At 52.8% G+C, this 15,207-nt stretch overlaps 1 protein-coding gene across 1 annotated transcript; it reads right to left on the reverse strand.

The window, feature by feature from the left end:
- Positions 1-5,559: 5,559 nt before the first annotated feature.
- On the reverse strand, positions 5,560-14,918 carry SHOX (short stature homeobox). The gene is made up of 5 exons (XM_037824659.1): positions 14,642-14,918; positions 11,057-11,265; positions 7,286-7,343; positions 7,107-7,195; positions 5,560-5,805 (listed from the first exon to the last, which is right to left on the reverse strand). The coding sequence occupies exons 1-5, from the start codon at positions 14,916-14,918 to the stop codon at positions 5,560-5,562; spliced, it is 879 nt and encodes a 292-aa protein (XP_037680587.1).
- Between the last annotated feature and the right edge of the window lie 289 nt (positions 14,919-15,207).

Here is a 15,207-nt window from a genome sequence, read left to right on the forward strand (position 1 = left end):
GTGGGATGTTTGGGTGTTCTTTTAGCTTTTGGTTTTATTTTTATTCTTATTTTTATTTTATTTTGGAGTCATGAAAATGTTCAAAAATTGATTGTGGTGATGAATGCACAACCATATGAGAGTACTGTGAACAACTGATTGTACACTTTGGATGATTATAGGATCTGTGATTATATCTGCCATAAAATTGCATTAAAAAGAAGATTCATGCCCTGAAAAGCTCTTTCTCTAGCAGGGAAGGTTTCAAGTCCTGAAGAGAATAGGGAGAAGGGCAGACTCCTGGGGAAAATTTAGGCGGGGTTTAGAGGATGTTCACCCTGACCGAGGAGCCCACTCCCCAACTCAGGGACCTTCTCACCAGCGGTTTCACTGTTTTCCCTACATGTGGTTTTTATCAAAGCTGGGAAGCAGGCAAGGGGAGCCAAATTCCATCATTAACTTTCCTTTACATAAGAAGATAAAAGCACATGCCAAAAAATAAAGAGTTGTCATTTTAAAAAATTGGTCTCTTTTTCATTTATTCTAATTATTTTAGAACGGCTCAACCATCATCACCAGGCCATTGTGCAGAATCGGTACACTCTGGGAAAACAGAACAATGTGAAAATTTTAAACCGAAAACTCAGAATCACAATGCGTGGCCTTTTCACAAAGGGCCCGTTGTGATCCCAAAACCCTGACGTGTGGTTCAGGTCAGGGATTTTCTCTTTTTTTTGCCACCTTCTGGGAGGACATCCACGAGGAAGAGAGGAAAGCTGCAAGGTATGTTAAAGAAAGGAGCTGGGATAGGAGCACACATAGGAGGGGCCCCTGGAAATCCAAAAGGCGCTACCAGCTCCCACCCAGAAATTCACACAGATGCTTATTTGGAGGAAGGAAAACAGCTGCAGACACAGCCTACCCCCAATTCTCCCAAGAAGGCTCCTCCAGGAGAGGTGAGAATTTTTTTTGACACTCGAATACAAATATTTATAAGTTTATTTATATCTCACTTTTACAAGATGTACAGTCATACCATATGATTTGACAAAATACACTCTGTAGCTAGAACTAAACGTGTCGGGGCTGATTTGTGTCAGGAGCATGTGAGCGTAGCCAAGAAAACCTCGAGAATGTTTTTCCCCCACAATGGCAGAGGACGCACATCTGAAGGCCGTTGGTTTGGGAAAGGTTGTGTTATTTCTTTTCATTTCACCAATCCCTGAAAATGCCTGTGGATTCTGACCCACCTTGGATGCATAAACCAAACACAGCCGTGTTATTCTGGCTGCTCATAAATTGGGGGAAAAAAAAGCAACAGGTTTTTAAAAATATAAAAATAAATGCAAGGCAAATGTCAAATTTACACTCAACATAATTAAAATAGCACATATTTATGAACTTTCAACCAAAAAAATAAATAACACATCCACATCCACGTACTTCAAACACCAAGAAGCAGTGTGTCGCCTCTCTCTGATGTAACTGCCACGCACAAGGGGCCTGGGATCCCAAAACTATCACCTTTCAATAAATAGCATGTCAATAGCTTTGAAACTTGATATTTTCTACATTCCTCAACTGATTTCTCATTAAATATCAAATTTCAATACATTTATAAATTGCATCAAGTTTTCATGTGTATTGAAAATCAGCATATCCCTAAGCTAGTTTTTTTTAATAAATTAGGCACCAGTTTTTAAAATGACAGACTTGTCAACTGTAAGACATCCCACCCCACCCCACCCTACCCCCCAAAAAAACTGAGAAAAGAAGAAACCTTAGCAAAGTGCCTCAAAATGGTTTGTCATTGTTAGCCTGTAAGTCTTTCCTGCCCCACTGAACATTCCGAGTAAAAGGGGGCTGGGGGCTTTCTCCTTGCTTTTGGGGAAGAATTAGAAGCTAGGGGTGAGAGCAGGACAAAGACGGATTTTCCTTCATCTGAACCAGGGTTGGCCATGAGCTCAGACCGGAGTGTGGGAAGCATCCCAGCTGCTTCCGGCTGAAACAGCCACGTGTGCCCAGCCTCTGGCCAGACCAGGACACTTGTGTGGCTCAGAGTTCACAGCTGAAACTCAGGGTCCCAGGGAAAGGGGACCCCCAGGACTCCCACCTTGGCTTGGAGTGGGCAAGGAACCATCCTTCACTCAAGGAGCAAAAGATGCTGAAGGCCCACATCCCGGTGCAGAGTCCAGCCCCTTAAACTGCCTACTTAATAATGTTGAAAAAAACGTGTCCTTGGCTTGCTCCATTTTCATCTACATGACACGGGGATAAATCTGCCCACCCCTTTTTTTCAGGGTCACGGCGAAGAATGCCATGGCTTGGAGCCCTGCTGAAACTGCTGATTAAAGTACCTTTCTATTCCCTCAAGCAGCTGCATATTTATAAACCTTAGCAATTGTGGGTGGCAGAACTTTTCAAAGTATGCATGAGTCAGACAACTGGAGATTTAATCCAATAAAGAGTGTCTTCACCAAATGAGACTACCTGTTTGTGTTTCCTAGTAACACAAGGGAAGGAAAGATATTTAAGAGGAACAACTAAGTTCAAGAAGATCAGGATTTTTCTAAGCCAGTTGCTTCCCACCCTAAAAGTACTCTTTGGCCAAGTTTTCAGAAAAAGAAAACAATGTTCAATGGCTCAACCCATCTCGGCATCTGCAAGTAGCACTCCGCATATAAAGCGCACAAATCCACAAAAAGAAAGGAGCCTTCAGCTCAGTCAGCAATTTGTTTTAATGCACATGTTTAATCCCATGTAAGTTTAACGACTAGCAACTCTGCATCCAATGGCATTAAAATTAAATCTTCTTCAATTTGCTTTCTGGGTGATACTTCTCATTTTGCCAGGAAGCTCACAGAAATGCTGTTTTCAAGTAACACGAATTACTTTGAAAAGGATTTTGTTTTGAGCAGAAGCATCCATGAGGGGCCAATATGCCTGTCCTGTAAATTTAGTTTCTTATGGCCTGTGGAAAAGCATGCCCTTCCCAGAGCAAGTGTGCAAGCAAAGCTGACCATTCCCCCAAGAAACCAGAACCCACACACCCCACTTTAAAAGCTCCCTCCATAGTCACTTTCCTTCCTCACACCCTAAAAGGAAAGGAAGTGAACAAAAGAGCTGAGACCATAAGAACTGCCAATTCCAGCTGAAATCCCCACTTGCTTCCATCCTGAACTTTCCGGAAGAAAGAGGGAGCTAAAAGGAAAGCACCCCACCTTCAACCAAAATGCCCACTTGCTCACAAATAGCATGTCACCTCACCACACTCTCTAGGAAGAGAAGCAAAGAGCCAGCCAGTTTCAACAGCAACAACTACCTATGCAGTTCCCTGGGTGTGTTGTTTCTTTTGTTTGGGGGCTCTCATTTTTAGGGCTCCATCTGGCTGGCTTTCCGTGTTAACTAAAACAAATGTAAAGCTTGGGAGAGCTCCATCCAGCAGGCCTGAGCCCCCACCCAGCCACCCCAGGCAACTCTGCTTTGCAAGTTCAGACTCTAACAGACCCAGAATTTATATCTTTCTGCTTACGTGGAGAGGGTTTTCCATTTGGAAGGGGGTGCTCATAGATGGCTATGTTTAGATAAAAATTGTAAAGCTTCTTGAAAAAAAACTGACATGTACACGTTTTACTTCCAACTTTTACCAAGTGTTCAATATCACCATGAATGCATCTAGTTCTAAATGTTTCAAAATGCATTTGTTATATTTAAAGGAAAGTTCCAGATTATGTATAGAGACTTGTTTTCCCTCACATCTGCTTCAAAGAAAAATTATCTGTAGGAAGTAAACTCGATATTGCCATTTATTATAATGTCTGATAAAAGTTGCAAGTGATTTAAAAATACTGACTTTCTTTATTCATGTCTCTCCCTGCCTTTTTAGTCTTACTAAAATTTCAGAATACAAATATCCAAGGGGTGTTTAGATTTTTATAACAGGTATCAGATGATACAAATTAGAAATGTCCAGATTTATCTTCATGTCAGCTCAGTGAAAAGGTACATTGAAGAGAAATTCTCTCAGAGAAATATATCAAATAAGGAAAGAAAACTGCAGATGCCAAGTTTGGATAGATGAAACCCTCTTCTTGAAATAGAGTCAACAATGGAATTTCAGTAGCCTGGTGGCAGGGGCATCACTGAGAAGCCAGCTTCCGCCTGGGCAGGCTGGATGACTAAGGAAAACATGCAGACCCTTCCTCTATAAAGACAAACCCAGCACTGGCCTCCCCTACACACGGAGGAGGAGGGTGCAAACCCAAACGGGCAGGGCCTAAAATTCAGGTGCAAAATGTGGAACCCGTAAGCTTTGGTTATCTCACTTCCAGCGACTTCCTCATTTCATGCTAGCTGCTACAAGTTGCTATTTGGTGCTTACACGATTGGGGTGAGTGGAGGGGTGGGGTGACAAAAGGTAAAAAAGAAAGAAAATCTGGAACTGCCTACCGCTACAAAACAGTATTCTCTTAAGAGTCGCTGCAAGAATTATCTCTTCCCGGCTGTTGCCTTCCTTACCGGACGCAGGCCATCCTGGCATCCACTTTTCATGCCACAAATCTCACTTTAAACCATTTCCAGAGCACGCTCCCAACACCGTCAAATGGCGAGGCCCTCCGCCGGAAGGACGAGGTAACGTCCCCACCTGTCCGGCGCCGACGGATCAAGAGTGCACAGCTATTTTTTTTTAATCTATAATATTTACAATATTGCACTTGAACAACTCTTAATTGCATTTCACTAAAGTTAATGCTGCATCAGTATTATACCTTAAAACCGCGGGTCCACCTTTTAATACAAGTCATTTGCATCTGAATTCTGTAAAACAGCAAAACCGTCAGTCAATTCTGGAATCACAGACTACAAAAGTTATATAGTCGCGCGTTCTGTGGCACAACGAATCCCGACTCACTGAGGCGCTTCAGGGCCAAACGTGTGCACAGACAGCGTGTCCGTAAGTCAGGTCTCCAGAAGAGTCCCAATTCCGAGATTCGGGTCTTCTTTCCCGCCCCACTCCACTCCCCTCCCCTCACAAGGACGTCGGCAGCGGCGAGACGCGTTTCGTTATTGCTGCTTTGGAGGCGGGGTGCAGAGGGGACCCCAGCCCGTGCCCTTGAAATCCACGCGAGTCCTGCAGCTCCTCGGATGGCAGAGTTCCTGGCAGTGGAATATACTGCCATCTGCGATTGAGACCAGTCCCGGGGAGCTTGTGTTAATGCAAGCGAAGACCTTCCAAATGCGTGTGTACTTAGCCACAAGCACAGGGTAGCAACACAGACAGCAGAAGGTGGCGCGACGCCGCGAGGCTCCCTCGGGCCGCAATCCGGTCCGAGCGCGCGCAGTGGAGCAAACGTCTTCAGGGCTGGGTTGGGTGCCCCTCCCGTCACGTGCTCTCTCATCCTAGGACGGTCTGGCGGGGCGCGCGCGCCCGGGGTGCCCAGGGTAGGAAGGCCGCTGCGCCAGGGCTGGAGGGTTCGCTCCGGGGCGTCCGTCGGGCCGTCGGGGGGAGATCTGGGGGGACAGTGTGCAGGACCGAGCACGGGCGGGGGAACGGGGGCCGGGCGCGGGCCGGGCGGCGGGTCAGAGCCCCAGAGCCTCGGCGTGCTTGCGCGCCTTCAGCCGCAGATCCGCGATGCTTGAGTTTTTGCTGTTACTCTTGGCGGCGGCGGCCACTACCGCGGCGGCCGAGGCCGACTCAGCCAGCGAGGCGATGGGCAGCCCGAAGGGCGGCGGCGGGAACATCAGGTAGGGCGCGTGCGCCGCCAGATGCGGGTGCAGGTGAGGGTGCGCGTGGGCCACGCCTTCCAGCTGCAGCTGCGCCTGGACCTGCGGAGAGCAGACTCCGCGTGGTTAGGGCGGGGGGCAGGGTGGGGGCGCCCTATCCTCCCCCACGTATCCCGAGGGCGTCTCTACTCTCTGTGCGGCCGTCGCTGGCGCCCCCAACCCACCCCTCCACAGACACACATCCTTCTCCTCCGTGGGCAGAAGACGCTGTCGGGGTAACACCAGTGTTGGACAGGTCACTGGCCGCGCCCACCCCTGGACCGCACCTCCAGGCCTGCGCCTCCACAGCTGAATTTCAACCCCGCCCAAAGGCGGAGCAGACAAAGCTGTTCCGGCGACGTAAATCCCCGCCCCTGGGAAGAGGGTCCTGCAAGGAGCAGGGTCCTGCAAGGAGCGGGCTCCGTCCCCCTGAGTCTGAAGACGGACCAGGGAGGAGTGGGGAGAGATGGGGGAGGCGCGGGCCCCTCCTCCAGCACGCGCGGCTGGAACGTCCCTCCCTCCTCGCCCACCGCGAGTGCAAACCCAGGCGGCTCACGCCTTTATTTCCCGGGTATTTCCTTACTCCTTCCCACAACTCGCCAACCCTCCAAGGCCCGGAACAGGCTCCTCAGCAAACACGTGCGATTTAGAGTGCAAATATAGACCCAGCCCTAGCCTGAGAGCAAAATGGCTTCGTGTGGTGGCCCACGCGGCGCCCACCCCGTCTAGGCCCCTGGGCGCTGTCTCGTCTAGGCCCCAGGGCGCTGTCTGTGTGTTCTGTCCCGCCTTTCAGATGGGGCCCCAACGCGCGCGCCGCCCAGTCCTGCTAAGGACAGGGCCAGGGAGAGCCTGCGCGCACGTAGGTGCTGCGCTCTCGGCCCCGCGTCCCCGCGCCTCCAGCCCCGCAGCCTTCCCCACGCCCCAACGTTGGCTCCCAGCCCGGCGCGGCCCTCGGGGCGCAGAGTGGCTCCTGCGCTGAGCCGGCCCAACTCTGCTCTGATGGGGCCGAGACCCAGGCCTGGGAGCGGCTCAGACACCCCCATCCAAGGCCCTCCGGCACCAGGGAGGCGTCCATCCTGGCCCTCCCACCGAAGCGCAGGCGACGGGGTGGTTGATTCGTGGGTGGGTGGAATTTTTTTCCCTCCAATTTTTGTAAGGTTTTGTTTGGGTTTGTGTTTCCACCCTCCCAAAGGTGACTTTTGGAGTTTCACAGCGTGGTTTTAATACGCGCCAACGCGCCTATAAATGCCCCTTGTAAAAGCGGCCGCCTTTCTTCCCAAGGCAAGCCAAAAAGTCCGCGGGGGCGGGAGGACTCGAGGAGGAACGACGGCGGAGGCCGTTCAGAAGGAAGAAAAACGAGCTACCTGTTGGAAAGGCATCCGCAGGGCGCCCATGTTCACGTAGGGAGCCACTCTGCAGGCGTCCAAGTGGCTGGCCGTGCCCAGGATGACGCCTACGAACACAGACAAAGGTCTTGAGCTTCGCGCTCGGTCGTCCCAGCACCTCCACGGTCTTCCCCCTGCCCCTGCCCCAAGCCACCCACCTTTGTGCATCTGGTTCTCCTGCTTGCGGCACTTTGCCCTCCGGTTCTGGAACCAAACCTGGGGACAGAGCAGACAGACGCGCAGCGCAGTGAGCCGGGCCTCTGCGGCGAGGGCTTCCCCAGGCGCGCAGCGATGCCTGAAGCCCGGCAGCCCGAGGGACCCGCCCCGCAGCATCCCCACAGCCCCCCGTCCCGCGGTAGCTGGCTGTCTAGGGCTGGCAATTGTCAAATTCACTTCGTCCCACCCCCGCAAGTGAGATGTGAGCGCCGACACCTATATATATTTAAAATGAAGAAGTGGGTGTTGGAAAGGTGGGGTGGACTGGCGGCGTTTCCAGCTTTCTGGGTGGGCGTACGCGACCATCCGCATCCCCGACCACCCCGTGAGAGTTCTGATCTTCAGACTCGAGCGACCGGGGGGGGGGCGCAGACGTGGAGAAACAGCTCCAAATGCGCCTTCTCTCCTCTCCCCAACCCCCAACTCAAATCCAGCTCGGAGCGTCCTGCCTCCTCCGCCTGTTCCAGAAACTTCGGTTTCTGGTGGGCTTCGCTAACATTACAAGGCCCATGGGCACTCGCGATCCGAGAAAGAGCGGACGCCCCCAACAAAAGCAGGCTTTCCGCTGCGGGGGCTCAGCCTGAGGACGTCAGGTTATTGGAGAGTCGCCTCAAGAGGCCGGGTGCGCAAGGCGAGGCGACCATAGGCGAGTCCCCCGAAATTCACAGTCCTGACTTGGAGGTGCGGGCGCTAGCGTCCCCGGCTCAGGTCTCCCACAGCCCCCTCCCCGCTCCCGAAGCTCGTGCCCCCTACTCCTCCAGACATGCTGGCACTATAATATCGCTGACGAATTCTGAAGCCCCTCTTGCCCACCGTGGATGCTCCCAGCCATGCCCCATAAGTTTTCCTTAACCGGTTTTTCCATCAGCTCTCCCTCCAAGCTACCTCGACTGCCGCAATGGGAGATGGGGGTGGGCATGGCTTATCGACACGAGGAAAGATCCACACAAAGAAAAGCGTCCACGGCCATGAGCCACCCCGGGAACTCCTGGCTTTGGGGGGCAGAAAGCGTCCAACGTGTGCGCCCTGCTCCGTGACCCAGAGGGTGCTGGGTCCCCACCCCTCGAGGTGAAACCTCAGCAAACGAAATGTGAACTTTTCCTTCCCCTGCTGTCGTCAGGCCGCTCTCTTCCTGGGCGGAACAGCCACTGGCTCGCTCGCTTGTTAGAAGGACTTTCCAGAACGTTCGAAAGCTCGTCCCATCAGGCTCCAGGGAGCCTGGAAAACTTTTATCCTGTTCCCCTGAAAAGCACTTCCAAAAATATGCTTTTCTCGCCTTGAGTTGAAATTCACAAACCATATTCCATTTCCAAACTCTGAGCTTAAATCCCCCCCAGTGGTACCGCAGCCCTTTCGGACCTGCCCACCGCGCCCCTCTGCTTTGGGGTCCGGGGTCCGGGCCTCGGGAGAGGGAAGCCAGAAAGCACAAATTGTGCCCCTGAAAAGGCATTTTTCAAAACCAGGATTCTATTTAAATCTAGAAAGCGAAGCTCACTTCCCCTTCAGCGGGGGAAAAAAAAATAAGATTATGAAGAATAAAAGTGATGAATTAGCCGCTGCGTTAAGCGATAATAAATCAGTCTTGGGGTGATTCACGATCAATTCCAATTAGTCTTGAATATGCTAAGTAAAGCATGGTACACTGGTTTAGACAGTTATTTCTTCATTGAGGATCACTCAGTGATTTCTTTCACAAATGCTCTAATCTGATTTCCTTTTGATTTCCATTACAGACAGTGAATAATGACATTTAATTTAGCTCTGCGCCATAAACCCAAAGATACTTGTTGTAATTAAATTACTGCCTGCTCCTCACCGTGGTCTCATAACTTTCAATTATAACCCTGACAGCTGGGTGATATGAGCTTCCAGTACAACACAAAAATAAAAGGTTAATAAGGACTAGCTTCCATAGGAGCCTCAATTTATTTACAGCAAATTTCCACACTAAATTGAAACTATATCCGTTAGCAACAAGGGACAAGCTGTACCGAAAAACCTTTCCAAACAATTCAGATGGTATTTAAATATAGTTCATTTCCCTCCTCATTGTCTTTCCCCCCAACCCCCCCTTGACTTCTATACCACGAACAGATTTTAACTAATTGATTTTTATGAGCACTTTCTGCCTTGTCCTCTTTATTACGTGATTTTTTTTTCCCTGTGGCCAACAGAAAATTATTTCTTTTATATTCCCATGTTTATTTTTATTATTATTTACAGTCGTTAAATTTTAATTCACCTCTGGATCGATAGCCAGTCACTCCTCTCCCCCTTCCTTTCTTTTTATTTTAGGGCCTTTTCAAGATGTGCAGGCACCCAAGAACCAATTTTCTGCAACTCAGAATCTCCTGCTAAGGTGCTATTCAGTAATAGACTACTGAAAGAAATAGTGCAGAATTAAATTACAAGTAATTTATTTTTATAGAAACAGTACATCAAGGCCTGGGAGAGATTACAGATCCGAGGTATTAAGACACTGCGAGATGACATAAAAGTTGATGTCCCCTTCAGCAAAAGTTTAATCTTTTCATTAATTTATATGGTGCCTTCCAATCTATCTTTCGGAGAAGAGGGGCCAGAGGGAAATCCACTCCGGGCCGAGCCTCCTCCCCTCGCTGCGGCCACAGATGCGCGAACGGACCCTGCCCGGCTGCGGGTCGTGAAGACGAGCCTACGTGGGGAGGATACGGGAACTGCCGCTGCTACTCCCCGGGGAATCGTTATTTCATCTTAGGAAAGCCTTTTACCGCGGTGACATGGAGAGATAGAAGGAGGGCAGAGAGCAAACATAAATATATACATATGTATCTATTTTTAATTCAACATTTTGTAAAATGCCATCTACAAAAAAATGCATTTGCATTTTCGTTTCATAAATAAAATTAGGGGAAAGTTGTGTTTTAATTTGTTGACCAAATAACCAATGTGAAATTCTCTCTTCCAACGTTCTTTCGCTTTTAACGGTCCTTTCGTCGTTTGGGAACGCTAATTTCACAATTCCTGCCCCCTTTTTCTCCTCTCCCCGGCTCTTCTGTCCTTACTCAGAACCGAAAGGAACCAGCGACAGTGCAGAGCTGAGCCCCCCCCCCCGCGCTGTCTGCAGAACCTGGAGGAAGCGACTTCGCAGAGAACTTTGCTCTCCCCCCACCATCAATAAATTAATAAATGTAATTTAATGTTTACAGCGCCGGGGAAAGCGTTGCCCGCGCGCCCCCTCCGCACACACCCAAAGCCCCGCAGACAGTGACACGCCAGCTGGGTGTCATGAATTCATGCGGTGCTCGCGGAGGCAGACGGGGCGCTCCTGCACCCCCCCCCCCCCCCCCGCGCCGGGGCTAATCCGACCCCGCGCGGACAGGAGCAGCGCTCATCGAGAGGCCCCGCGTGTCTGCTCGCCTCCGCTCCCCGCCTCTCCACTCGCTGGAGTGGGAGGGGGCCAGAGAGGAGGAGAAGAGAGAGCTGGGGTGGGGAGGGGAGAGAGAGAAGGAAACAGAAGCCCTGGATGAAATGGGGAAAGGAGAGATTCAAACTCCCGACAAACCAGGGTGAAGCGCGGGAGCGCGCCCTCCCGCGCGGTTCACGGATCAGTGAAGTCCCGGGGCGCGTCGGAAAGGCAGAACCTGCCTGGAAGGGAACGGCGGCCTGCGCCCAGGCCGCGCGCCCTGGCCCCGCACCACGACGGGGCGGTGTGGCGGGGCCCGCCGTCCTACCTGCACGCGGGCCTCGGAGAGCCCCAGGCGCTGGCTGAGCTCCTCGCGCATGAAGGCGTCGGGGTAGTGAGTCTCGTCGAACAGCCGCTCCAGCTCGTTGAGCTGCTCCAGCGTGAAGTTGGTGCGGCTTCGCCGCTGCTTCAGCTTGGTCTGCCCGTCCTCGTCCTCCGACTTCACGTCGTCGCGCTTCTCCTTGCACTCGTAGATCCCTGCGGGGGTGAGCCGAGGGCACACGGGCTGAGTCCCCGAGTCGCGCGTCCAGGGGCTCCCCGTTTCCCTTTGTCGGACTCCCGCCCTCCCGACACCCCGCGGGTCCTGCCCTCGAGAAAGGTCACCCTCAGGTGACTTGTTAGCGCGATGTGGTGAAAATCTAAGTGCCTACACGAGATGGAAGGGGCCTTGGAAACGGCTGCGCCCTGACGCAAGCATGGCTTCGAGTCGATAAAACAAACCCGAAGGGAAGACTCGCTCCTTTTGTAATAACCCGGGCACTGCCGGCGCGGTAATGTTTGGTCTAATCTTGAGTAGTTTCCTCAATTATCCACTTCATGTGTGTTGACACAGCCTAAGCTTTTTGGGGGGAAGGGGAAGCGTTGTTAAATATTATTTTTAAGTAAAAAACAACTTGGGAAGAATCGCCCGTGTCATGTTCCTGGTGGTGTGCTCAGCGTGGAGGGCGGGGAAGGGTGAGGCGCGCGCAGGCCAGGCCGGGGTTCCGGGCCGGGGGAGAATCGCTGCCGCGGGCTGCAGCTTTAGCAGGACAGGGCCGCGCAGGCCACGTCGGAGCCTCCGGGATGCCAAGGAGCTGGGAGCGACCCCCGCCCTGCTCTCTTTCTGGCCCAGAAAGCAAAGCAATCACAACGCACACCACTGCGCCCTGGGTGGGAACCTCGAGCACTGGTCCCTCGACTTCCCCCTTGGTCGCTCTCTTTCACACATGTCCACTGGCGGTCAGGCACAGCCCAACAGGACGCCAAGGATGGCACTTTCTTGTGTCCAGATATTATGAGCTCTTCAGTATTTGCAGGGAGGTGGGAGAGAGGTGCTGGATTCTAGACCACAGGAGTCAGCATACAGGGAAGTGTGACTCTCAGAATCCTCACCAAACTCGGGGATTTAATTGAAAGGCACCCTCCCTTTGCAGCCTGGGGGTGTCTGGTGCGAGCTGCATCAGCTGCACCCGTGTTTTTCTCTGCAGCTCCTTTTTCTCCCTGATACTAGTGCTTGCTGAACACAAGCAAAGAGCACCTCAGTGACCTGATTAGAGTCCCCTCTGAGTCGGAGAATTCCCTGCCATTTGGGTTCCTCCAGGCTCCCTAGGAATCTACACCCCAGACACCCTCTACTTGGGCTTAGGGCTTCATTCAGCTCTAAAAACAGTCTCAAAGTGGTGCTCTGAAGGTCCCCTTTCTAAAACCCAGAGGCTTGCGAATGAAGAAGACCCAAAGCTTTTATGGGGAAAAATTCCTGGAGCTCCACACCCCACCACTGTCCCTTAGTTGGGGACACTGGTCTACTTGAAACCTCCCTTCCCCCAAGGCTTCTGACTCCTGGGCACTTAACTCCAACTTGGATTTTAAAGCCTCTTTCACTTCCTGGAAGGAACACATTCCAAAGAACATCCTAGTTCTTCCCCATAGTAAATTGTTTCTTAGAGACAGCCCCAAGTCTTCCTTCCTCCTTCATTTCTTTAAATCTGAGGCTTGGGCCCAGCTGAGAAAATGGTCTTCAAAGTCCTTAAATCCTCTGGCATCTTTGCAAAATTTGCCCACTCCGGTGCTGGGATCTGTGGGGGTGGCTACGCAGGACTCCAGATCACTGGGTTTCTCCAGGAAAGCAACCCTGCTCCCGTTTGACTTCCATCCTGCAGATGCCAGTCTGGATCTCCACTCTTCCAGGGTCTCCCCAACTCCGGTGGAGGGGGAAGCCCCAGTTCCTGATGTTTCCCTCCCTCCTTCCTTGCCCTTGTCTCACTTTCTGATCAGCCTAATGGAGCTTTGCTTTCTTCCCAGGGGCGCTTTTCCTGGATCCCCATGTCAGGACATAAGGAAGCAGATAGGAGGAGGGGGCTATGTCTCTGGGAAGGGCAGGGGCAATTGTGAAGAGTGGTCAGCCGCTGGGCCCTGTACACCTCGGAACCAGTACAGGCCATTGGCAGAGGCCAGCTGATAATCTGCTCCCCATTAAAGAAAACGCTCTTTGTGTGAATTAATGGAACCAGGTGCATTGAAACAGCTGCTGATGGGCCAAACCCCAGGCAAGGCCGGCCGGGCCCACACTGCTTGGGCTGTCAGCAGGAGGGGGCTTACTTACCCCACCGCCAGCTTTCTGCTTAAACAGGTCAAGGTCTCCAAAGACCCCTCAGTCCCTGGCCTGGCTTGCAGGGCAACTCCCCTAGCTCTGCACTCCAGACCCAAGATGAAGGGTCCTTATGAAGGGAAAGGGCACGCTTGCTGATGAAAGACCCAACCCAGGGAGACCACCCTGGCCCCTCACCTCTGGAAAACGGGGGAGCAAAATTATTGGCCACTGGATTTTCTCTTTGCAATGAAAAATATAGATTAATGGCGTTTTTCAAACTATGTCCTTCAGAAAGCTAGCCAATTTTGCTCCTCTGATTTACTGTACTCAGTCAATCTGTTTATACGGGAATCTGCAGGCTGGGGCGCTGCTATTCTGCTTGGAGAACCCTGGTAGACTGCCCTTTTCCTGCTGAACAACCCGGCCATCATCTGCGCAGGTTTCAGGCACAGCAGCACCACGAGAGGCCGTGGCTGTGCCGGCTCAAATGCTATCACCCCGCAGCAAGATCTGCTGTGCCCTGAGAGTCCAGGGTAGGGCAGCCGGGACCGGCGGCCACGAGCTTCCCCTGGCCCATCAGGCCGCGAAGAGATCCCGCTGCAGCAAGCGCAGGGCGGCCAGGCCACCTGCGGACACCGGAGAGGTTTTAATTTACAGACTCGCGTCACCAAAGAGCAAGCCTCGAGGTCCCAGGGGAAAGTTTCCATAAGAGGAAACAGTGCGGGGAGGTTCAGGAGGCAGAAAACGCTACTCTTCCTGGCCACCAGGCTAGCGCATCCCGGGTTCTCCTATTTCTAGCTGGGGGAGCCGGCAGGCTCTGGGCGCTCAGAGAGATGTGTGTGGATCTTTATTTAAAAAACAGACACCCAAGCTGCCCTGCGGTATTCCTCGGATTTAAGGCAGAGCCACCGGAGGGACTTCAGGCTGGGAAAGCGCCAATTGAGGCGCTCAATACCCACGCCCGGGAAAGGGAGCCCGCGGGCGGCGCGCTGCCCCAGCTCCGGCCACCCGCCCCTGCCCTTTCGCCGCTTTCCTGTCTCCCTCCCGGATACCGCGGCGCTTCTCCCGCAGGCTCCCCTCCGTTTGGTTTCCTTGGAAAACAGTCACGACTGATGGCCCAGGCCTTTCCGCCCGAGCCGTGGCTGTGAGTGAATAGAGTTCGGGGTTGAACTGAGAACGAGCGACGGCGCCGGGGCCTCCCCAAGCGCGGAGCGAGGAGCAGGCTCCTTGGCGAGGAGGCGCCGCGGCCACCAGGGGCCCGAGTCCCGCGAGCGGCTAGCTTACCTTCCGCAGCCCTACCCGTGCCGAACTCCTTCAGCTTGTCCTTGTCACCGTCCACGTGGTCCTTGAATAGATGCACCGGACAGTGGCCGCTGGCTTCGGTAATGTCCTGGAGACTGGATTCCGAGCTCCCCAGCTCGCGGGAGCGCGCCAGTCCACTCTCCAAAACTTCCCTGTACGTGATCGAATCCTTCTTGCTGCCGCCGCCGCCGCCGTCTCCTGTGCTTTCCTTGCTTTTCTGGTCAAAAGATTTGGATACAAAAGCCGTGAGCTCTTCCATGGCTTCCCGGGGCTGCGGAGCTCCGTGGGGCTCGGCAGGGCTGGCGGGGAGCCGGGCTGCGGTCCGCACGCCTCCCGGCGCGGAGAGGACGATCGTACAGGGGTAACCCCTGCCTGCTGTTATTTGTGCCTTTCAATTTGAGATCACACTATTTATACACGGCTACGTCCGCCCAACCCCCAGCTTCGCTGTCTGCAGCAATTACCGCTCCGGGCTCCGCGGTGGGTGCACGCCGAGACGCTATCTCTCGCCCACCTCCAGCCCGGCAATTGGCTTTCTTTTCATTTCA

This window comes from Choloepus didactylus (assembly GCF_015220235.1).
Source record: "Choloepus didactylus isolate mChoDid1 chromosome X unlocalized genomic scaffold, mChoDid1.pri SUPER_X_unloc3, whole genome shotgun sequence".
Lineage (NCBI taxonomy): Eukaryota > Metazoa > Chordata > Mammalia > Pilosa > Megalonychidae > Choloepus > Choloepus didactylus.